At 44.1% G+C, this 25,625-nt stretch overlaps 1 protein-coding gene across 1 annotated transcript; it reads right to left on the reverse strand.

Moving 5' to 3' along the window:
• Nucleotides 1–11,631: 11,631 nt before the first annotated feature.
• Nucleotides 11,632–24,964, reverse strand: GATD1 (glutamine amidotransferase class 1 domain containing 1). Its single transcript, XM_075280482.1, has 8 exons — nucleotides 24,821–24,964; nucleotides 22,063–22,139; nucleotides 21,112–21,217; nucleotides 19,223–19,330; nucleotides 17,858–17,952; nucleotides 16,280–16,373; nucleotides 14,844–14,955; nucleotides 11,632–12,116 (listed from the first exon to the last, which is right to left on the reverse strand). The coding sequence occupies exons 1-8, from the start codon at nucleotides 24,909–24,911 to the stop codon at nucleotides 12,110–12,112; spliced, it is 690 nt and encodes a 229-aa protein (XP_075136583.1). The 5' UTR covers nucleotides 24,912–24,964; the 3' UTR covers nucleotides 11,632–12,109.
• Nucleotides 24,965–25,625: the final 661 nt, after the last annotated feature.

Consider the following 25,625-nt stretch of genomic DNA (forward strand, 5'->3'; position numbering starts at 1 on the left):
TGCTTGGGTTTCCTCCCACACTCCAAAGACATACTGATAGGGAATATAGATTGTGAGCCCTGACAACCAGACAATGATTTATTGGCAACTTCATGTTGTCATGTATGGTATCTGCTCAATCTCCAAACCATAGCAAGACCTCACGTGTAGTATGTATCTTATATGTTTCAATAAGAATGTAAGTGCTGAGGCCCCATGTTGCAGATTTTGCTGCGGTTTTCGGAGCCAGAGCCAGGAGTGGAAGTATAAGAACGCCCAATATATTTTCTATTCCTTTGTAGCCATTCTTTGGCTCTAAGAACAGCAGAAAATTCTGCAACAACAAAAGCTGCGTTTCCACACCCGTAAATAGCACAGCTGTGTATGTTCAAGCAGAACAAAGGAAAATCCATCATGCCTAATTCCTTTTTGTCCTAATTGGGATTACCCCCATACACAAGAGTGTTCTGTTAGAGGGTTGAAGAGGAAAAGGGGACCAAAGGTTCGTTGAGGGAGAACCGCGCACACTGGTATGTTTAGGAAGATGGTAAACCAGGGTCCAATCACATAGGGTTTATTGGGTAGTTAAAAATACAGCATATAACACAACACGTTTCGGGCCTTACACTGGCCCTTTCTCAAGTGCAAAAAACGAGAGCAGGTCCCGTCAGGTCAGACGCTGTTAGTGGGTTGAGCACATACTCAATTGTAACCTACAGGTCAAACAGTAAATCACATTGACAACCCATTAAAGGCTACTGATACATTTGGATCCATTTTTAAGTCGCATCTGTTATGGGTTTTAGGTTTCGGACCATTTGTTTTCCTTCTTGTATGTCTTACAAGACATAGCAAGCTGCAGAATGGCATTCTCTGCTAAAAACATCAGATAAGCTTTCTGCAAGATGTAGAAGACAAACGGTGCAAATTTGTTTAATTTTTTTTTTTTAATACACAACGCGTTTCAGCTCCAAACACATGCCAATCAATTAAACACGGATCCATAAGTGATCATGGCCTTTAATTATAGGATTTCGTTAACAATCATTAGATGGCCTTCGGGGAGCATCAATAAATCAGAACGTCACTCTTCTAGAGTGATCTCCGATTGACCATCCGTGGCTGGCAAATTGTTACGAAATCATCTATGGACCCATAAAGTTGTCGATAGGCCCAGATAACAGAAAGTTTCCATAGGCAGAATATTATTATTGGCTCATCTCAGTCATTGGTTCACCAATGTCGAGCCATAATGTCAAAAATCTTGGGACCAATTTTTGGATCAAAAAATAAATAAATAAAAATGGGGAAAACCTAGAAATTTTCACAGCCCTTAAGTATCCTCTTTCACTAATGGATCTCGAACAATCCGTTCCCTGATCCTGTATATCCCACCACACGCAAAAGAAAAAAAATTTCTCCTGGCTGCACAGGATGAGCCGGAAGCCTGGAAGATATCTTCTGTTATAATTATCTGACATCTGCTTACACATTGTCCTGCTCTTATTCCTCCCAAGCCACTAACTCCATTGCGAAGGCAAGAAAACAACACTTGTTTGTGGTAGTGACGCGTTTTCGACCATGTGTCGATAGCCTGACCTTACCTGGAGGAGATGTGATCTATAGATGTATCTCCATGTCCTGAGTAAACATCAGATTCCAAACTTGGCAGCTAAAAGGTTAAGAGTCTCCACCCTCCGTTTCGCAGACAGTCCATTACTAGACGCATTTCATCCTAAGCAGCACTAAAGGTATAGCCATAACCTTCATAAAGAGCTTGGGAAAGCATTAGAAGCTACAGGAAACCCTTTTACCAGGCGTCTATGGACCTTTGACTTGGAAATGGGGCTACTAAACTTTGTTGTACCGTGGATTTTATATTTCACATTACCATGGGAATTGTCCAGGGCTGGTTTCGAGAAAAATCATACACAGGTAAGATCCATATTATCTATACTGTTAGGGTCAAGAAGCCAAAAACGACATTGTAATAGAAATTTGCTGCATTATTCGGAAACTGTCTGACGTGACGTTAAATATTGCATGGTCGTGGCTAATAACCGTATAAGAGTAAATGTATCGTAGTATGGCGGTATAATGAGTTGCGAATGAATCATATTGTTACTGGTTGTATGTATTTGTACGGATGACTATTACTATTTAGCCACACACGCAGATTTGAATACACGTCTAGGAAGTCCATGAACTGGCCCTCAATAGTATACATTGTATACATAGTATACATATACGTAATGGTAATCCGTCCTATTGTACGTTTAGTCCTATCTGTGGACAGTATGTTATAGAGCAGGAGGAGCCGAGCAGATTGATATATAACTTGTATCTAATTTATTTCAAACCAGATTAGGAGTCCAGTGGGCGGTCCAACAATCACTCCAGTGACTCCTCCTCCCGGACACCTAAAAAGAGAGTGAATATATATCAGTTTTACTGAATTGTCTCTCATAAAACTATATATCAATCTGCTCAGCTCATCCTGCTCTATAATGTGCTGTCCGCAAATGTTCAATGTGATGGGTTCCTTTTAAAGGTTACCCCAAAAGTGTTCATATTACGAGCTGGAGTCATGGTGCCACAACCCTAACATGGATATGATGAGTATTCCTCCAGGGTGGGGGAAGCTTTCAGCTTGGCCTGAGGGGTAACACCAGTGGTATATGTCCCATTATACAATGACACATGTGTACATTAGCACTCTATTATGGGAAGGTATGCAGTGTCTATAGTTCACTCATGGCTAGGACTATTTTCTCTCCTTGTGATGAAATATCTTTCACGACCATTTGTATTGGTGAGTGAGGCCGTGTATAGAGTTACACCGCACTATACATGCTCACTACTAAACTGCCAAGTGCAAGGGTTGCAGAAATACTGAAATCCAAACCATGTGATAAGAACATGGCCTACAAACAATGACGGTAATATCCGACGGTTCAGAGGCAAAGTAGGGTGTGAACATGATATACTATTCATACAAGGAGTAGTAACCAGAAGAAGACCTTTCACCACCTCCACCAATTCTAGTTCTTAGGTTCTGCTCAGTGCTTAAATTGGGAAAAAAATTTAGGGGGAACTCTAAAATTCAGACCCCAGAGTATAATAATCGGAGACCCAGGGGAGGATACAAACATAAAAAACACTGTAACTTACCTCTCCTGGGCTCCAGCGCACTCCTGGGTGATGTTGGCCATCTATAATGATGGAAGAGACGTTGCTTGAGCCAGGCTTGTGTTGCAATGCTTAAGGACGCAACCCCGGCCCACGTGATGTCACCAAGTAGCCCCAAGGCCTTTTGGAGCCAGGAGAGGTAAGTAACAGTGTTTTTTATGTTCCTTCACCTCTCCTAGCCTTCCGATCATTATATTCAGGGATCAGAGAAGCGGTGTTTGTGGGGTTCTTTATACCGGAACGCTTTGTTTGGTTTTTTTTAATGTAGATTGTGAGCCCCACAATGTACATTTTTTCCCCCTATCAGTATGTCTTTTTGGAATATGGGATGGAAATCCATGCAAACACGGGGAGAACATACAAACTCCTTGCAGATGGTTTTTTGCCCTTGGCGAGATTTGAACACCAGGACCCAGCGCTGCAAAGCTAAAGTGCTAACCACTGAGCAACCGTGTGGCACCAAGACAGTTTGTCTATATGCCGGGACTCAGTTCTGACACATTCTGGCCCAATTTAAGCACTGGTTCTGCGCCACTGATTTCAGTACAGATTTCTTTAGCCACCACCATTCTTGAGCAATAAGTGCAGGTAGTTTTGGTGCCTGATGTGCAATTTAACCTCTATAATGTCATTAGAGCAGTGTCATTCAGAGCCCCTATCAGAGGCAACCGGTGTCAGTGCTAACCTGAACAAAATAAAGTCAGTATGCAATTTTTTTGCTCATTGGTAAGTCTCTTGGCACTCTGAACCCTCCCCTAAATTTTTTTCCTTATAGTATATAGAAAAAAAAAAATCACTATTTAAGAATATGTACACTAAATGGAGCAGTACTGGGAACAACAGAACAAGAAAAGGACTTGGGTATTCTGGGAATCAAACAGAAGTGTAGCTATAGGAAGTGCAGCGGCTACAGTTACTACCATTTCCTTGGCACTGGGGTGAGGCCCAAAGATCCCTGTACCCCTATTCTAAATGACATATGGGACGTAGGGATCCCATCAAAGATTTCGCACTGGGGTCCAGGAGCTTCAAGTATTGCATCTGGATCACAATATCAAGGGTCCAAGGGCAGGAAACTAGATTATTAAATGGGATGGAAGGTCTCTCTTACCATGAAGCTTCAGTTTGGAAAAAAGATACCTGATCTGATTTAGGCCTCATGCACATAACCGTATGCACAGTAAGCGTGCTCAGGGGCGTAACTTGAGGGGATGCAGAGGGTAGAGTCGCATCGGGGCCCAGGAGCCTTAGGGGGGCCCATAAGCACTGGCATCAGTATTGGGATTGCAGCTTCCATCTGGCCCGTAAGCCAAGGAGACCCAAAGATTAACCTAACCACACTAAGGGGGATTAAACTCCTTATCCCCCGTAACCATCACTATCAAGAATTCACTGTAGGGATGAGGTAGGGGTCCGGACAAAAGATAGGACCACAAGACATTAGTTACGCCAATATTCATCAGTTTCTGGTATATTTAAGACCAAGGTTGAGTTGCAACCACGACAGTAAATCTGTATATTTATGGGGTTTTTTTTGCAAGCCAATAGTTTCTATAGCTAATAACATTCACTAACGCTGGGTTATGGACAGTATGGTGACATCAATACGGCTTTATGACATGAACTTTTTCTTTATAGAAGGAGCATGACCTGGAATTCACAATGAGTACTATAGTAGAAGATACGAGCGATCACACCGCCGCATTGGTTGTCCAAACTCGTCTTCAAAATTCCCAGCAACCCAACCTCGTGTGGACAGATTTCATGACAGACAGACAGACTGACTTTGGCCCGTTCCGTTTTGGTATTGGACTTGGCCCAGACCTCAGCTCGGACGTGAATGAGATTACATCATCCATCCCACGTATCAGGGGGAATGAGAAGCTTGTGGTTACTGTGACCGCAGAGACCAACAGGAGCGACGTCAGGCTGGTCATTACATCGTGCAAGCTCGTCAGCAAAAAGAACAAGTCAAAGACGTACTTCATCCAAGATGGGTAAGAGACGAAGTTCTAGAAATACAAATCCAAGGACGGGCTGAGAACCTATACATACGGTATCCTGTACTGTACATGTGATTATTACCCTCTAATGGGTTTTCTAGATTTTTTTTTTACCAGTATGTCTAAAATATCATTTTACAAATCCACAAAAATCGGACGTGCCCTCCACCTGGCTGTGTGCCTGGTCTCCAACCTACTCCAGATGGTAGCTGGCGTAGATTTCAGGGATTATTTACGCCAATAAATTGTCATTAATATGATGGGGCCACCCATGCCCCCTGCCAGGAAAGTGGCGAGGGTGGTCAAAGGAGAAAAAAAGTCACATTTTTTGGTGCAAAAATTGAAAACCTCTCTAGTTTAGCCCTAAATTAAAATCCCTCCGTGCATAACAATAATGACGGAAGATTGTATTCTCGAGACTTGTGGACCCTAAATATTAATCTTGGTAGGAAAGCATGGGACTATACTTGAAGACCAGTGTCTTTGGGCCTGGGTGCAAACTTTCATCGGAGGCCCAGGGAAGGTGAATAAAAATAACAAACACTTATACTCACCTTTCCTGGCTCTGGCTGTCTTCAGCATCTTCGGCCATCTTCTCGACGTCCCTGCTGGGGGCTGTGATTGGTCCTCAGCAGTCACGTGGGCGCACACTGACGTCATTACGCTGCCGAGCCCCATGTGACCGCTGGGGCTAATCACAGGATGGAAGAACATCGGAAAGGAAACTGAGCCCAGAAGAGGTTAGTATAACTATTTTTAAAGGGATTCTACCATTAAAAAACTTTTTTTTCTAGGTATCACGTCGGAATAGCCTTTAGAAAGGCTATTCGTCTCCTACCTTTGGAAGTGATCTCCGCCGCGCTGTTCGTTTGAAATACCGGTTTGTACCGGTGTGCTAATTAGTTCTCTCGCAACGATGGGGGCATCCCCCAGCACAGGAGATGTGATGGGGGCATCCCCATTGCTGCTCGAAAACCGACTCCAGCGCCGCCTCTGTCTTCTTCTGCATCCGCCCCCTGCTTCTTCGGCTTGACGTCGGACACCTGCGCAGTACGCTTTGTTCAGCGAAGTTCGCTGAACGTACTGCGTATGCCCGCGGCCATAGTGTCGACACCGCAATTTTGCACATGCGCAGTACGTTCGCCGAACAAAGCGTACTGCGTAGGCGTCCGACGTCAGGCCGAAGAAGGTAGAGGCAGATGCAGAAGAAGACAGAGGCGGCGCTGGAGTCGTTTTTTGAGCAGCAATGGGGACGCCCCCATCGCATCTCCTGCGCTTGGGCCTGCCCCCATCACTGCGAGAGAACTAATTAGCATCCCAGTACAAACCGGTATTTTGAACGAACGGCGCGGCGGAGATCACTTTCAAAGGTAGGAGACAAATAGCCTTTCTAAAGGCTATTCCAACGTGTTACCTAGAAAAAAAAAAATTAATGGTAGAATCCCTTTAAGTATGTATAGCAATCAGGGCACCAGGCTTTCCCCGACCGCTGTCATCATTGTACATGGACCCGGCCATCTCCACCGAACCTTCCGGGGCCCGGTCACACTCCCTGCAACCACGATCGTTACGCCCCTGTTGAAGACCTGTTTGGCATAAGGACGGGTCATGTTTAGTTATTTGGCGGCCTGTTTGGAACTTTCTATTTCTGTCTGTGGATGTGTCAGATTAATTCACTAAGATCTAAAAATCTTATAAACAGTAATATATTTTAATAAATCCACATACGGGGAAATGTTCCGATTATTTCTTTCTGCTAGATAATAATGTAGTATAAACTGGACCAGTTCTATTATTTGGAGACCATGATAGGAGGGTTTCGATGAAGGTCTGACGACAGAGGTGATGTATTGTTTCGATGTTAACTGTTGTGCCATCCTCGCATTGACTAAGGTAATGTTCTGGAGAGACACCAAGGCCTTGTCTCTGTAACTTATGCTGGGATTTGGAGGTGACGTAGTGGAATCGCTGATGCTATCTCCTCTGCTGGAATTCAACATTTGTCAAACCACTGCACAAGAATAACTTATTTTGCTGAGGCCTAATTCACATGACAGTCTTGTTTATTACAGGCCCAAGATCTGTGAAAAATGGCCCCATCGGTCTGTTGAAAGGACCAACAAGGCAGTGAATACTGGTGTTTTTCCAACCCATAATAGTCTAGGGGACTATTCACATGGCTATCTTTATATCCTTCAAAACGGACAAAGATAGAGCACGTGAAAAATAGTCCCTAAAAAACGGGCATATGAATAGACCCATAGACATTTTGGGTTTTTAAAACAGCAGTTTTTCACTGTCGTGTGAATAAGTCCTTAGAGATTTTCTTAAAGGGGATGTCCAGGATAAACTAACAATTAACCCCTAAACTAAACCCCCCTCACCGCCTAACTTCTAATTAAAAAAAAACAACATAATTACCCATATCCCTGGAGCTGTCAGTGATGTTTCAATTCATCGCTTCTGAAATGGAACGTCACATTATACTTCCCATCCCCATCAATACTTAGCAAGCCTTCCGGTGTCCGGGAACAGCTCTCCTCTTCCTGTCTGCTAGTAATGGATGGAATAGGTTAGCTAGAGAGACAGGGGGATGGTGGGAGGGGCTAGTAATAGGTGGGATCGCTAGGCTAGGGAGATTTGGGCAGGTGGGAGGGGCTAGTAATGGGCGGGATAACTAGGCTAGGGAGACAGGGAAGGGTGGGAGGGGCTAGTAATGGGTAGGATCTCTTTGAGATACATAATGATTTTTTTTTTTTTTTTATGTAGATTGTGAGCCCCATATAGAGATTACAATGTACATTTTTTTCCCTATCAGTATGTCTTTGTAGAATGGGAGGAAATCCACACAAACATGGGGAGAACATACAAACTCCTTGCAGATGTTGTTTCTGGCAGGATTCGAACCCAGAACTCCAGCGCTGCAAGGCTGCAGTGCTAACCACTGACCCACCGTGTTGCCTCGCATAATGAATATACGATATAATGAAATATTTTCTGTATCTAATTCCAGGTGTATAGATAACAGAATGGTAGAGAATATCTCCAGAGAAAATAACAAGATGGTCTTCACACTGCATCTCTCAGGAACCCAGCTTTCTAGCTCCTCCATGGTGGGTATGGCTACTTTTTCTGGTACTTTCCAGAGTATTCAGATCCGCCATTATACATATATAGTTTTCTTTCCCTTTCTAGGTATTTATAAGCTGTGAGGTAAAGCTCTATCTGACTTCTAATCACACAAAGTCAGGCAATTCTAACTGCCCATTGCAACTACTTGCTAAACAACCAATGGAGCCGGTGCTGGAGACAAGGACCTACCATGTCGCCGCCAAATCAATCTACGTAATTTGGGAGACAAGAAAAAAAGGCAAGTATTATCTATACAGGGAGCTTCTGCACTGGTAGGCCTACTCCGACAATGTATTACATGGTCCACAGTGGAAGACTTTTGACATGTGTGAAGGGCCGAAGCCTCCCGATAACCACAAATCAAACTGCCCCTGGTACAAAGATTCAGAGGATCTTCAGAATGACATGAACACATATGGTTGTATGACCAGGTCCTGTTACTTTTGAAGAACTGGCAGAGGTGAAGTCACAATGACATTACCTGTGCAGGTATTCAAGGCTGAGGGTCCTGGAGGTAGATTCAGGTCTGGGGTCTTTATTAGTTTAGCAGTAGGATCAACATTTGTAGTTAGGGGGGTAGTTGAGTTTAATCTGGGATCTGTGGGATGGGAATTAGCCATATTCCCCAACATATATGGGCATAATATGGGAAGAGGTTAAGAAAGGCCATCAATTTAGAGCAGAGGGTGCGACTCTCGGCACCCCCGACAATCAGGGGCCACAGCTTTACTCATCGCTTATCTGGTTGTCAGGTGCCGCTTCACTCAGAACGCCGAAACCTGAGATAAACCATGAAGAGGCCGCAGCACTGGCACAGCTGATTGTTGGAGGGGGGATGGGGCTGTGTTGAACCGCCGCAGATCTAAAATTGATAAACCATCACTTTTAATAACTTGGATAACCCCTTTAATGATCTCATACTGCAGATCAATCCACTAGTAAGTGGATAACATTCCTTGGATCAGTTCACTGCAGATGAATCCGATAATGACTAAGTTCCTGCCAATATGGACGCTTTAAGAAAATTAAAGTGAACATTCATCTTTGAACACCAGCCACTCTTGATTTTGGCTCAAAAACACGCAGCAAAATCTGCAATGAAAAAAAGATGCTATTACTAGAGATGAGCAAGTACTGTTCGGATCAGCCTATCCGAACAGCACGCTCCATAGAAATGAATGGATGCACCTGGTACTTCCGCTTTGACGTCGGCCGGCCGCTTAACCCCCCACGTGCCGGCTACGTCCATTCATTTCTATGCGAGCGTGCTGTTCGGATCGGCTGATCCGAACAGTACTCGCTCATCTCTAGCTATTATGCAATGTGAGGCCTCAGCCTAAAGCATACCTAAGGTGATCTGATTCCTTCTCCAATTATTAGGCTATTCTTCAGCTCCTTATCTTCAGTATGACCGCTTGTTTACAATTAGAGATGAGCGAACAGTGTTCTATCGAACACATGTTCGATCGGATATCAGGGTGTTCGCCATGTTCGAATCGAATCGAACACAGCGTGGTAAAGTGCGCCAAAATTCGATTCCCCTCCCACCTTCCCTGGCGCCTTTTTTGCACCAATAACAGCGCAGGGGAGGTGGGACAGGAACTACGACACTGGGGGCATTGAAAAAAATTGGAAAAAGTCATTGGCTGCCGAAATCAGGTGACCTCCATTTTAGACGAATAGTGGATTTCAAATCCGGGTCATATGAGAATGTGAACTTTGTGACTATGAGACAGGGATAGCTGTACAGGCAGGGATAGCTAGGGATAACCTTTATTTAGGGGGGAATGTTATTAAAAATAACTTTTTGGGGCTCTATCGGGTGTGTAATTGTGATTTTTGTGAGATAAACTTTTTCCCATAGGGATGCATTGGCCAGCGCTGATTGGCCAGAGTACGGAACTCGACCAATCAGCGCTGGCTCTGCTGGAGGAGGCGGAGTCTAAGATCGCTCCACACCAGTCTCCATTCAGGTCCGACCTTAGACTCCGCCTCCTCCAGCAGAGCCAGCGCTGATTGGCCGAATTCCGTACTCTGGCCAATCAGCACTGGCTAATGCATTGTATTGGCGTGATGAAGCAGTGCTGAATGTGTGTGCTTAGCACACACATTCAGCTCTACTTCATCGGGCTAATAGAATGCATTGGCCAATCAGCGCTGGCCAATGCATTCTATTAGCGTGAACTGAGTTTGCACAGGGGTTCTAGTGCACCCTCGGCTCTGCTACATCAGATTGCTACATCTGATGTAGCAGTGCCGAGTGTGCATCAGATGTGTAGTTGAGCAAAACTGACTCAGCACTAAGTCTCTGCATTCGCATAGGAATGCATTGGCCAGCCTTCGGCCAATCAGCGCTGGCTCTGCCGGAGGAGGCGGAGTCTAAGGTCGGACCTGAATGGAGACTGGTGTGGAGCAATCTTAGACTCCGCCTCCTCCAGCAGAGCCAGCGCTGATTGGTCGAGTTCCGTACTCTGGCCAATCAGCACTGGCCAATGCATTTCTATGGGGAAAAGTTAGCTTGCGAAAATCGCAAACTGACAGGGATTTCCATGAAATAAAGTGACTTTTATGCCCCCAGACATGCTTCCCCTGCTGTCCCAGTGTCATTCCAGGGTGTTGGTATCATTTCCTGGGGTGTCATAGTGGACTTGGTGACCCTCCAGACACGAATTTGGGTTTCCCCCTTAACGAGTTTATGTTCCCCATAGACTATAATGGGGTTCGAAACCCATTCGAACACTCGAACAGTGAGCGGCTGTTCGAATCGAATTTCGAACCTCGAACATTTTAGTGTTCGCTCATCTCTATTTACAATATTTCTGCCTCTGTATTCAGCCTCAAACATAGAGCTCTATGGAGACAGGAGGGGAGGAGTAGATTCCTGCTGGGTAGTTAATGGCATTATTGCATTCTGTGCTCGCACAGCCTCTTATCTACAACCTAGCAGTGTTAAAAAAAGCAAGAAATAGTAACAACAGCAATTATTTGAGTATATTTTCTAATCCCCCCTCCCCTCTTCATAGACTAATATGAAAAGTAGTGAAGACATATTTGACTAATAAGATATATTACATATATGATCATGTACCATTCATTGCTGAAAAGTTACTTATAACTGGAGGTGCGCTTGTATGGAACATCTTTCACGATATGCCCTTCTTCTTTCAGCCACCACAAACTACGCAGCAATAGTCATAGGCATGGTTCTTGGTGTCACGGTCATCGCTGTGGTGGTCTTGCTTGTGAGGAAATCTTTCTCTGGTGTGCGTCGGAGGAACATTTTAATGGAGCTGTGACCACGATGGAGGCGTAAAGGAAAAGCAGACTATAGGAACCGGATATTTTATTGAAAACGGACAATGGATAGAGAGATCTTTACAAATACAAAACCACAGATCTGCCTACAATCACAGTGACATGACGGGTTCCTAATCTTGTGCATGAATGGGATTAAGGGTATGGGACAGTGCCAAAGGATTTTCAAGCAAGATGTACAGTATATAAAAGTAACTTTACACATGGCCATTGGTCCCCTTCAACATATAAGCAGCATGTAGGATCTTCGCACTTTCATGACATGTTCTCAAGGGCCGACGAGAGCCCACAGGCCCAGTCAGAATGGGCCCATATTCCGATTTGCTCCTTCCATGCAATGGGATAACCTAAGCATTGTGGCGCAGATGGTGCAATACGGGTGCTAATGCTCTTCACAGTAATTCACACGGCACATCTTAAGCGTCTCTTGGTGTTCTGGATACAATCAAGGACAGATGAGGTATGGGTTGGACCCTCAGCAGAAAGCAGATTTATTTCCTACATAGAAGAAACAGGTTTTATTAAAACTGACAAATTTTAAAGGGATCCAGCACCAGACGAAACATCTAACACCCGGGCACATATAAAATTTTCAGCTTTGTTCCTCTCCAGCAATGTGAATGGCATACAATTCCTATGCGTTTTGGGCGCCCTTACTCATGGACTGTTTGGCTGAGGCCCCACGTTGTAGAAACGCAGCTTTTTTGTTGTTGCAGATTTTGCTGTGGTTTTTTGAGCCAAAGCCAAGAATGGCTACAAAAGGAATGGGGAATATATAAGGATCTCTTAGACTTCTTTCTTCCGCTCAATCCACTACTGGGTTTGGTGCAAAAAAACGCAGCAAAATCTGCAACAAAAAAAGCTGCGTTTCTGCAACGTGGGGCCTCGGCCTGAAGCTGAATCCTGTGGCCAAGCATAGATATTGCATGCAAGTGAGCATGTGGTACCAGCTGCTATCTGCACCGAATTCTCTCTTGCCTATAAGTGATGGTTCTAGGGTCCCATCAAAAGACTGCTACAGCCATGGGGCAACACGGTGGCTCAGTGGTTAGCACTGCAGCGTTGGAGCCCTGGGTTCAAATCCCGCCAGGAACAACATCTGCAAGGAGTTTGTATGTTCTCCCCAGGTTTGCGTGGATTTCCTCCCATTCTACAAAGACTGATAGGGAATAAAAATGTACATTGTGATTCCTATATGGGGCTGCAAATCTACATTCTAAAAATAAATAAAAAGACTGCTACAGCCCTCATTCAGAGCACAAGTGATGCGCACTTGAGAAACAGTTTTACCCGAAACACGTTGTGTGGATCATTCAGAGCACAGGGGAGGGACAGGAACATTCAGATACTTGTGATCGCACTGCTGGGGAGAATTATTACTTGGATTTCCTGGTCATGGACCCGCATGACCATCGCTCCAGCATGTTTACATAGCTCTCCATGTTATCCCTATATAGCACTGTTCAACAGGACAAAACCACTGAAAGACTCCTTTTAGACCCTGTTCACATCTACGTTTGGGTTTCCGTTCAGGGAGTCTGCTTGGGGACCCCCAGAACGGAAACCTATACGCATTAAAAAGCAGCTACCTTCAGGAAACCCGTGGACCCCATAGACAATAATGGGGTCTGTGTGGTTTCCACACTAAACATTGCTGCTTGCAGGACTTTTCTCTCCACATGTTTTGTTTGGAAACCACACGGACCACATTATAGTCTATGGGCTCCACGGGTTTCCCAGGTAATCGCTTTTTAATGCGTATAGGTTTCCATTCAGGGGGTTCCTAAGCCGACTCCCCGAACGGAAACCCAAACGCAGATGTGAATAGGGCCTTACCTGTAGTGTTTTCCAGTATTGTAGTAGAAGTGAATCGTCATCTGTTATCCTAATGTGGTTTTTCGTTTCTAAATTCTGTACCTATTAATCTATGATTATGTATTAATATTACAAGAAAACATAAAGCCATGCTGAATGGAAACCATCACGTCTGTGTTGGAGTAACCGTCGCAGTGTGTACTGAAAATCACCAGACGAAAAAGTCTGGAAAAAGTCCGACTTTTACATCCGGGGACTTCAGTTTAAAAGAAAGGACACACAACTAGAGATGAGCGAACACTATTTGGAACAGCCGTTCCGAATAGCACGCTCCCATAGAAATGAATGGACGTAGCCGGCACGCGGGGGGTTAAGGGACCGGCCACCGGCAAAGTCTGCGTGCCGGCTGCTTCCATTCGTTTCTATGGGAGCGTGCTAATCGGAACGGCTGTTCCGAATAGTGTTCGCTCATCTCTACACACAACAGATCCCATTATAGTCAAATGATCCATCGGGTACCGTCAGTGTTGTGTGTGTCCGTTGTTCTGGTCCTCCAACACAAATGTGAACATAATCATATGAAAATGGAATTCAAGAAATATGGATGTTCATTTTTAAGCGAAGCTAATATTTTCAGATGTCAGAGAAAATTTGGTTCAGGAGTTTTAGGGTATGTTCCCATGGCAGAAAAGGTGGCGGAAACCTTTTCCGCCTTATGAACTTTCCACGCGGCTAGCCATAACAGGATGCCAATGCAACATTGGTATTCCGTCGCGGCATGCCGCTCCTGTTTAGGCCTGAATGAATGGGCCTATAAAGGAGTGTGTCTCAAGCCGCGGACGCCACGGCTGAGTCAGCCGCAGAATCCGTGGCAAGACAGGTCATGTCGCTTCTTTTATCCGCTACTAGTTAGCAGAAAAAAAAAAAAGCGAGCGGCTCCCACTGAAGTCAATGAGGATTTTGAGGCGAATTCTGTGTCAAAATCTGCCTGCAAAAAACTCTGTGTGACCATACCCATGTGAAAAACTCAGTGTCTGACTCCCATTGAAAGCAATGGAGGTGGGTTTCAGGCGGAATTTAGAGCTGCCTCAAATTCAGCACCAAATCTTGCCATGTGAACAAAGCCCTAAATATTTTACAATTTGGGGCACAAATAAATCTGACAGTTTCTAGGAAAGCAAATAGTAGATGTAATATAACTTGTAAAAAAAAGTCCCAAAAGGTTATTAACCAGTGTTTTAACCTCTTTGTGTTGTTTCAACCAAAATAAATGTTTAATTTTGGGCTTCCTTCTCCATTTCCCTCTCTACATCATGTCTAATCCCTGCCAGAGCTACATTTTCTGCCTACAATTCTGCAACTGTGACTATAGGACATGATGAACATGTACATTGATGGACTGGCACTGACCTTCCATTGCAGAGCAGGATTAGATTCTGAACGGCCGCCATTGTGGAGTTTTCATTCTGTCCTGTGATCAAATGTCTGTCCAAGACAATGTGAACAGCGTCCGGCTCACTGGCTAAATGCAGAAAAATCAATAAGACATTCAATGTTACTAATAGTCAGTTTATCGGATCCAGGGTTTAAGATGAATAGCTTGTCTTTACAGTCAGATAATGTCTAGGGATATTGTTTCTTCCTGTACTTACGTTATAGGCATAACCAACCAAGACATGGGTGCTGTCCTGCTATCTGGCTGCTGAATGTCCCAGTCAACCTCTTATGAGAAACTGCTATAACCAGCGACCCCTGTAGGGGGAGGGAAGACGAGCACTACCTTGTACTAGCTTCTACACTAGTTCCCTCTCACTCAGCCCCTCCTTCTCTCTCACTCCCCCTCCCACGTCTCCATAGCCTAGCGATCCCGCCCATTACTAGCCCCTCCTACCCCTCCCTGTCTCCCTAGCTAATCTATTCCACCCACTACTAACAGAGAGGAAGAGAGGAGGAGTCATTCCAGGACATAGGAAGGCTTGGTAAGTATTGATGAGGATGGGGTAGGGGGGGGGGACAGGAACAGTAATGATGACTTTCCATTTCGGAAGTGGTGAAATGGAACGTCACCAGATTATCAGAAAGTGTCCCTGGGGCGGTCACATGATCGCTCCAGGAATATGGGTAATTATAGATTATATTAGAAGTTAAGCGGGAGAGGGGGTTAGTTTAGGGATTAATTATTAGTTTATCCTGGACAACCCCTTTAATTTGTGAGTGAAAGTCGTGTTGAAAAGACGAAGGGGCAGAAATACAAATGGAATTCCTCCTCAAATGTCTCTTGCCCCCATAGGAATTTGCCCTTATATAGGAAAATGGGGGGCAAAAAAGTATTTTTAGGATTACTGTTGGGGATGGAGTGAGAAAAAGGAAAGACAATGTAGTGACTATTTTCACTACAGAATAGGGATGGGGAGGATTGTGTAAAGCAATACTGTGACCGCTGCAAAGAAGGTATTGCTGCAACCGAGGCGTGACCACACCAACCATTTTCCCCTGTGATTGACAGCCTCTAACATAAAGGGGGTGTCCAGTGACTACAGGTAAAAATGGGTGATTTCCACTTTGTTCACACTGTCACTAACCACCCCTACAACTGTATATACCTGGTTTAGAAATGACGCTGTGGTTGACTCCCTTTACTAAACTGACTCACTTCACCACTTGCTCCTTTAAATATCCCACAATTAAAGGGGTTGTTCTCCAACCAGTAAGTCTAGGAAATTTCCATTGACAGAAACTTGCCTGTACAGAGCAATACAGAAAAATCCGATAAACACATCGCAGTCTTGTTGTCAGTCATGGAAGCAGCCGCCGCCAAAGATTAAAATCCCCTTACCATTACTTACCACTAAATGTTGCTCCAGAGTCTTTAGCAAAGTCTTCTAGGATAAGCGGCAAGCTGACAAAGTCTGGCCGACGGACCAGTTCATATACAGATGGCTTAAGTCAAGGCATGAAGGAGGGGAGAAAATAACAGAAGTGTCACAGTGCTGTATACTAAGACACGTTTAAAGGGGTTTTCTAGCCATTCAACATTCATGACCTATTCTTAGCATTGGTGAGAATAAACTCAAATATGTCCTCATGTCAGATATTTAGCTGCCTTAGATATATCTGATTCTGGGAATCTTGGTGACAACCATCTTGGCTACTTGTACAGCCCCACAAGGGTTGTCACCTAGCCTGTATAGCAGTCTTTCTCAAAGTGGGCAATAACGCCCCCTTGTGGGCGCTGGAGGCCTATAGGGGGGGCAGTAAAGGGCACAGAGAAGATTGGGGGGCGTTGAAGCGGTTTAGGGGGGCGATGGCTAATTTAAAGGGGTGGTATCATAACAATGATTCTATCTATACTGCTTGTTAATGTGGATGTAAGACTTTTCCTAAATACACTGCTTCAGCAAAACTGCTTTGTTCATCCACTATCTTACTTTATTCACTTCATTATGGACACTAGCACCTGGCCCCCTGCTCATTGCTGAGGGAGCCACATGACGTAACTCCCTGCTGTGTGGGGGGAGAGAGGGGGGGGGCTGAGTGTACGGAGCCAGCCTGTGTCTGCACCACACATACACATCACATACACATCACCTAGCTCCCTGCTGTGAGATAGAGGGGGGGGGTGTGTGGAATAAGTGCTGCTTTCTTATATAAAGAAGTCTAAATCCTACTGGGCTAAAGGACCTGGTCTCTCTGTTCACTAGGATAAAGCTTTATTATATAGAGCAGGCTGCTAGTGGGCAGAGGAGCCAGGTCCTTTAGGAAACTCCGTACAAGGTAAATCCAAGTCTACAGGACCTTTTGATGACATCACAGGCCCTTCAGTCATCCCATAGGATCACGCTATGTGGTGGGTGGAGCTACACGCTAATTTGGGGGTGGGGCTAATTGACGCGAGCAAACAAGAAGAAAGAAGATTTTTAGGCAGCTTAGAAGGCAGATCAAGCTTCATGAGGCTACCCCTTTAAAATAGTTTTTTTGCTTTTAACACAAACTTTACCGCTCCTTTACGCTTAACGCGCGTTTCCTCGTGTAACGCCATCTAGGAGACTTTGGACAGTATTTCCTGTCCAAAAGTTGTCAAACTGTACCATAGATGGCGGTAAGCTCCAATGCGAAGCGAGAAGTTTCTAGTCCATTCTCAAAAGTACTATTCCGCCCGCTGCCTCATATAAAAGTGCACGCGCCATCATGTCACAGCCAGTCATGTCATTCGACGATATTACGAAAACAAGTGAATTTAGCCGCTAAAAAAATTTTTTTGGGGGGGGGGGGGGCGCTAGAAAATAATTAATTCTCGAAGTGGGCGGTAGACAAAATAAGTTTGAGAACCTCTGCTGTATAGCATATAGTGAGTTGTGAACAGTAAATCTACCTTGGTACACAGTAGTGCACTAGTAAAATGTAATGTAATGGCGTCCACTCACCCCAGTAAGGCTGTAGTCCTGAAAGGCCCAGGATTTATCGTCATTGGTTACACAGCATAGGGCGGTCACTCCATGCCCAATGGCACAAATGGGTTCTATAGGGGAAGAATATATTCATGTTAAATGCTTCAGAAATTCTATGCCTACGACGAACCCTTAGGGGTCACGACTACACCAATGCAAGCACTTCTGAAAATGAATCAAGTGCAGGCGGTGCTATCTATGTTACATAGGTGAGGATGCCATTGTCAGCCATATACATAAGATACCATCTGACAGCTGTATGGAAATATACAAATGCAGGTCAGACGAGAGCACATGTTTAATAAGGAGAGGAGGATATGTTGTTGCCAGGTGTGAACCTAGGAGAGGAACAAAGAACTGGGCATATTGGAAACCACTCTGCCCAACAAGGCCCAACAAGGCCCAAGAAGCTGCGTCCTTACACATTAGTACGTCAGTGGATCCCACTGAAATCTGTTGATATGTATTTAAGGTGAATGGTCAATTTAAAGGGGTTATTCCATCTGGACAAAGAATTTCTAAACCCAGGCCTACTACTGTTCAGCAGATTGGTGCAGTCTGTAATTCCAAGGGCCAGATAGTAGGCAGGCACTTATGTCTCCCACTGCAACATTATGTGGTATTACATAGTGATGAAACCTGCAGAGTACAAGCTGTTCTTACTTAGCAGGTCTCTGCTCGGCTTATAAACGGGGTATATGGGAAGTAGTCATAGGAAAGAGAATAGTCAGTTCTCTAGACATGTAGTATACCTGTAGGCTTCATAGAATAACACAGTTGGAGCATTTATTTTCTTAGAATCCTGTATAGTGTGGTGACTCTTTTATTCCTCCTGGAAATGTATGGAGAAATCATCAACTGGGTTTTACCATTCTCCTTGTCAATAGGCCATGTCTCTTTGCATGCTGACGGTATCCGACTGCGTACAAGACACACCCTATTGACAAAGTGAATGGTGACACCCTGTAGTCAATTTATGTACGCATTTCCAAGAGGAATAACAGATGGATGGCATAATGCAGGGTTTTAAGAAAAAATACTCAATAATCAAAGTCGTTCAGCCACATTAATTTTTCTTCTTTTTCACTTATCCTTTCTTGTGTGTCTTGTAATGTGTCCACCCCGACAGTGCACGAACATAGACAGCAAACGCTGGCACACAAGTACGTGCGCACACCACGCCTTGGAATCTGTTTGGCAGTCTAGCCGACACTCTCCATAATGAAGACATTTCTGCATCAATTTCTCACTTTGTTAATGGCCCTTAAAGCCGAAATCAATAAAGCCATAAATCCTCCATCCATACCGCACGCTGTCGCTCTGCTGTTATCTCTCGCTTACTTTTTTCTGTTTTGAAGTGCTGCAAGATTCGGGCCAGATAACCGCTGTTCGCCAAGTCCGTCATTGCCCCAGGGCAATGTGGGATTAAAAGTGCATGATACCGTGATCCTAAAAATAAAAAGAAGAGTAAGACTTTGCTCATACAGTGTATATAGATAGATAGATAGATAGATAGATAGATAGGAGATAGATAGATAGATAGATAGATAGATAGATAGATAGAAAATAGATAGATAGATAGATAGATAGATAGATAGATAGATAGATAGATAGATAGGAGATAGATAGATAGGAGACAGATAGATAGGAGATAGATAGATGGATAGATAGATAGATAGATAGATAGATAGGAGATAGATAGATAGATAGGAGATAGATAGATAGATAGATAGATAGATAGATAGATAGATAGGAGATAGATAGATAGATAGATAGATAGATAGATAGATAGGAGATAGATAGATAGATAGATAGATAGATAGATAGATAGGAGATAGATAGATAGATAGATAGATAGGAGATAGATAGATAGATAGATAGATAGATAGATAGATAGATAGGAGATAGATAGATAGATAGATAGATAGATAGATAGATAGATAGATAGATAGGAGATAGATAGATAGATAGATAGATAGATAGATAGATAGGAGATAGATAGATAGATAGATAGATAGATAGATAGGAGATAGATAGATAGATAGATAGATAGATAGATAGGAGATAGATAGATAGATAGATAGATAGATAGATAGATAGATAGGAGATAGATAGATAGATAGATAGATAGATAGATAGATAGGAGATAGATAGATAGATAGATAGATAGATAGATAGGAGATAGATAGATAGATAGATAGATAGATAGGAGATAGATAGATAGATAGATAGGAGATAGATAGATAGATAGATAGATAGATAGATAGAGAGATAGATAGATAGATAGATAGATAGATAGATAGATAGGAGATAGATAGATAGATAGATAGATAGATAGATAGATAGATAGATAGATAGGAGATAGATAGATAGATAGATAGATAGATAGGAGATAGATAGATAGAGTATATATCTCATTGTGATAAGCTAATCATGTATTGTACAGTCACATTAAAGAAATGGTGTACCGCACTCCTCTACTCTCGGCATCACCATTACATGGCATGTTTAAGTTGGCACAGGCTTGGAGAAACATTCAACAAATTGAAAGGATGTTGGAAATGTTTTATCTTTCGACCTTTTCACGGTTGGTTAAATGAAATGTACTGTGTGCTTAAGGGAGTGGTACAGGAGTAGAAAAACATGGCTGCTTTCTTCCAAAAACAGAGCCACGCCTGACCATAGTCTATATATTGTATTGTAGTCCAGTTCCATTGAGGTAAATGCTAAAACACACACAACCTGTGGACTGATGTGTCAATCGTTCTTAAAGATAGAGGCCATTTTTTTTAAGTTCTTGTCTACCCCTTTAATTTTAATCACAATTAACAACTAAACCAATGAGTCAAGTAGTAACACCGCCATATCGAGCGGATATACTTTGCTGGGATGCGGTCCAGTGAGTTATACTCTCAATAGTGGTATCTCCTCCGATCCAGAATAGGTGGGACCCCGAGACAGTATCCACATAATCACTATACCTCACCCTGGCCCATCTGATCTCCCTACCATGAATTCAAGTCAGTAGGAACTAACAGGGGATGCTTCCAAAATATCTAGATAGATAGATATATTCAGAAATCAAGCAATTAAAAATATGCAATTATAATATGTTGAAGTCACCAATATCAATATACTTTCCTACTTCACCAAGGTACCAAACCCTGAAGCAAGATCCGAAACTCTGTGCACTATGGTAGGAGTAAAACTTTATGTTCATGTCGTCTCACCGTCTATTGACTCCAGTCTTGCCGGGTTGGCATATGGCTTAAGTTGGAAATCTTGGAACCATCTTGTGTCTGTCTCGCTGATGCCTACAAAATCTATAGCCTTTCCCTTAGAAAAGACAAAAAGAAGAAGAGCAGTCACTCAAGAGACCACAGGTAAACGGGAAGGAAGAGTTTCATGTTTGTACATCAGTTTTGTAAGGCACCAAGGGCGGGTCACCCCATCACCACCTCTCACAAAGTATGGCAGTCCAGCACCGTCCCCATTCCCTAAATTGATAACTACTCTTTAAAGGGAGTCTGTCAGGTCAAAAATGCCCCCCAAACCAATAATAGTGCTGTGTAAGGACCTTTAAGAGGAGCAAGAACATATCTCTGTGGCCACAAACTGATGAAGCAATGCCGAGATCTGAGGTCATCTTGTTATGGATGGAAGTGCTTCGGGGACGAGGCCTGATTTACCAGATTTGCAAAGGATCAGAATGTCAATCATGTCTAAAGGGGAGACGCTGCGCACCGATTACAGAGTCGGGACATTTGCTTCATTGGTTTGTAGCCATAAAGGTAGCCATCTGATCCTATTAAAGGCCTCTGCGTGGCACCATTATTGGTTCTGATCCTTAAAGTCTACCTTTGACTATTACGCTTCCATATAGGATTTCCATCAGGCCCATTAAGTGAGCTCCGATCACCCTGTTAAATTGTCACTCAATGTTCATTATTAGAGATGAGCAAACACTGTTTGGATCAGCCGTTCCGAACAGCACACTCCCATAGAAATGAATGGAAGCACCTGGCATGGCGACCGGCCGCCGGCAAAGTGTACGTGCCAGCTGCTTCCATTCATTTCTATGGGATCGTGCTGTTCGGAATGGCTGATCCGAACAGTGTTCGCTCATCTCTATTCATTATGCCCATCAGTCTGTCGAAAAACCCTACAATTACAATACGCACCCCAGGAGAAGCCACTTGTAGATTGAAGGCTGAACTTGCAAGGGTGAAGGTGTGCAGGAAGGATTGTGCTGAGACACCTGAAGGAGTCAAAGAGACAATGTTAAAAACTTCAATTGTAGTCTAAACTTCATGGAAACACTGCGCCATTTATGACAATATACGGTACAAATGGGTCAAGTCTCCTGCTCTAATGGTTCACAAAACATGGATTTAAAGAAATTGGGGAACTGCACATCTGTAGTAGCGTTGTCTTTACCATTGCTACAAATTATAGGGTGTCCCGAAGGAATCTGCAGTTTTATACCACTGGACAGACAAACCTATCTGTTCTGCACTGTTCTATGGAGCGAAATGTTTGTTTTTTATTGGGCTTTATGGATGCTGCTATTGAATACATGGTTTTATGGGGAGAACTCCTTTACTAAATGGAATTGGGATGATGCGCACGGGTCCAGTGTCTCGCATCCCAACCAGGGAAGCCACGTCTAGGCATATACCTGCCATTCATTTAATATAAGAACCCATAGGCTCCACCAGAGAATATCCCATTACTGGGACATAGAAGGGAATCCTAAGTGAAATAACCCAACAGGGCATATGGACAGGGCTTGCTGTACTGAAACAACTCTTCTATAAGGCCTAAGCCAAATGACCTAAGGGGTCTTCATTAGAGGGGCTCTCCAGTATTTATTCAGATTGGTGGGAGTCCAACATCGGGAATGGTGATATGACCTGTTACAAGAGAGCACAACATTCAGATGAGGGCTGCAGAGTCTCCACTGAATATCAAGCAGAGCACAATACATTGCGTAGGGTCTATGCGTGGTATTAAAGATTAGCCCCATTCAATTTTATGGGTTAGAGCTGCAAGCAGGCCACAAACTTCACGCAGCTGATCTGTGGAGGGGCCGGATGACGCTCACCCCACCGATCAGATATTGATCTATACTGAGGATACCAATTAAAGACCATCCTCCACTGATATAGAGAAAGAAGACCGCGCTCACCCAGGGACCAACACAATCTTTATTAGCACAACGCGTTTCGAGCTGAAAAGCTCTTTATCAAGTGCACCGAATAAACCACTCCTGGTTGTAAGCAGGAACTTACAACCAGGAGTGGTTTATTCGGTGCACTTGATAAAGAGCTTTTCAGCTCGAAACGCGTTGTGCTAATAAAGATTGTGTTGGTCCCTGGGTGAGCGCGGTCTTCTTTCTCTATATCAGTGGAGGATGGTCTTTAATTGGTATTTCCTGACGTCGTCTGACGTGTGACCAGCTGCTACCTAAACCTGCTCCTACTTATTGTCTTCATGCTATCAGGGTTGTTGTATCCTATACAACCCTGTCAGGTGAGCGGCCTAATTTTTGCTAGCTAACCTTGTCCTTGAACGTATTACTACACATTGGTCGGCTCGGTGCCCCTTCTCTTTTTATTGCTATACTGAGGATAGGTCATCAAAATTTAACGCCAGTAACCCCTTTAATTCCTTCTCTGCCCCAGAACACCATGGATGTCTCAGTTAAATCCTACTACCCTACACCACCAGGGTTTCTATTAATCCCTTCAATATCCCTCCATGCTGATTAAAATCTCCCCACCCAGGGGTGCACTACACTGTTTCTGGCAGACTAGAAAGTACTAATCTTACCATATTTGAGAAGTAATGCAAATAAATAGTATGTAGGCATAAACCGTGCTAAGAAGCTGGTATTCATGCAGGGAAACGTGTAGGGACCAGAAGCCTTTGTAGGCCTTGTAGTGACTTCTGTCCCCAACTATTGTCAGATCACTCATTTTATTAAAGTGGACGCCTGCTTTTGGTTGTGGGTGACAGGAACCATTAAAGAGGTTATCCAGCAAGATAAGGCTTACACTAGGATCACACCTGCGTTCAGGTTTCTGTTTGGGGGTCCAGTTGGGGGGAAACCTAATCCGCTTAAAAAAGCAGTTACCTTCAGACCCCTGCAGACCGCATAGACTATAATGAGGTCTGCCGGGTTTCTGCGCAAAGACAGTGAAAAATTAAGCGCTGTTCTCTCCGCATTTTTCAAACAGTATGGGGAATAGACTCCTCAGGTGCAGGTGTGAACGTAGCCTTAACACTAGTCTCCCTCTCATGACTGAGGCCCAGGTAACATTTCCGCTTGGGGACCCCCCGAATGGAAACTTATCCACATAAAAAGCGGTTACCTAAGGAAACCTGCAGACCCCATAGACTATAATGTGGTCCGTGTGGTTTCTGCACAAACAATCTTGCTTGCAGGACTTTTCTCTCCAGATATTTCATGCGGATAGGGGAACGGATCGGCCCAAGCGCAGATGTGACCCGGGTCTTACTCTGCTCTACTCTATGGACTTGGAGTGGGGGTAGGGCAGAGTCAGTGATGTCACATGAGTCAGTGATGTCACACGCAGTCAGTGATGTCACATGCGGTCAGAGGGGGGTCACCCTGCACCTCAATGCCCTCTGAAAGGTAATAATTGGGGCTCTGGTGACCCTACCCATGTACTACAAATAAGGCTTATACAGGGCAGGGAATGTATTAGGAAGCTTTATTTTATATTGTAGAACCCTTTTATGTGCACAACCTGTAGCAATGGGAACTACAACTCCCAGCATGCTCTAATGACACAGCTCACAGCACAATCTGCCCTCCTACACAGCTCACAGCACAATCTGCACAGGTCCCATATAACAGTACAGGACGCAGGTCACATGACCCGGCAGGCGGCGGTGGTCACATGACATTCTCACCTCCGGTAACCGCGCTGCAGACGATCAGACAGCTGGGCTTGGTGAGCCGGTCCGCAGCCCCGCCCGCTCCGGTAGAGCCTTGTTTCTTCATAAGTGGAAAGATCACGGTGAAACACCGGCTATCGCGACACGCATGCGCCGGAGGAAATGTCACCCAAGACTTTGTCAATAAAGATTGCTCGAATGACGAGCTGAGGTGTGTGACGTCATGTTTGAGGCGGAACCCGACGCGTTTCACGTTACTTTGTTATCATTTTTGGTAATGACGTAGTGTCCGGCTTTTATCTCTAGTCAGAGAAGGCGCAATGTGTAACCAGCAGCGTGTGTGAACACGTTCTTGTGCTATTTCATATTCCTATTGCTGTCTACAGGGGGCAGTAGAGTGTTGAGGAGTGCAGATGCTTGGTGACACAGGTTATATAGTGATATAGATAAGGGAATTCTCTTGTATTGGCTCTGATAGAACTGTAGTATAAGCCAGAAACGCAATGACTGTTATTGGAAACCATCAGCAAGTTTGTCAATGGACACACACCTAGGGGTATATTCACATGTAGCGGTTGTGCTTCCTTTTACCACAAAATGTTAGCAGTATTAATGTAGTTCAGGCCTGGTCACATCTGCGTTCGGTGTTCTGTTTGGGGAGTCGGCATGGAGACCCCCTGAATAGACTAGTGAACGCGTTAGCATGTGTGAGCAATGTAAGCACGCGGACATCATAGACTATAATGGGGTCCATGTGTTTTCCGCACGAGTCATGCGGACAGGAAGGTAGTTCATCAAGTACTTTTCTGTCTGTATGATT

The sequence above is a fragment of the Leptodactylus fuscus genome, chromosome 7 (assembly GCF_031893055.1).
Source record: "Leptodactylus fuscus isolate aLepFus1 chromosome 7, aLepFus1.hap2, whole genome shotgun sequence".
NCBI classification, from domain to species: Eukaryota; Metazoa; Chordata; class Amphibia; order Anura; family Leptodactylidae; genus Leptodactylus; species Leptodactylus fuscus.

Excerpts from the sequence above, each read along its gene's own strand:
- GATD1 (XM_075280482.1), bottom strand. The coding sequence starts at position 24,911 with ATGAAGAAACAAGGCTCTACCGGAGCGGGCGGGGCTGCGGACCGGCTC. Across the intron at positions 19,331-21,111 it reads AAGACTGGAGTCAATAGACG|GATCACGGTATCATGCACTT; the intron begins GTGAGACGACAT and ends TTTTATTTTTAG. Across the intron at positions 17,953-19,222 it reads GCACTTCAAAACAGAAAAAA|AACCCATTTGTGCCATTGGG; the intron begins GTAAGCGAGAGA and ends CTTCCCCTATAG.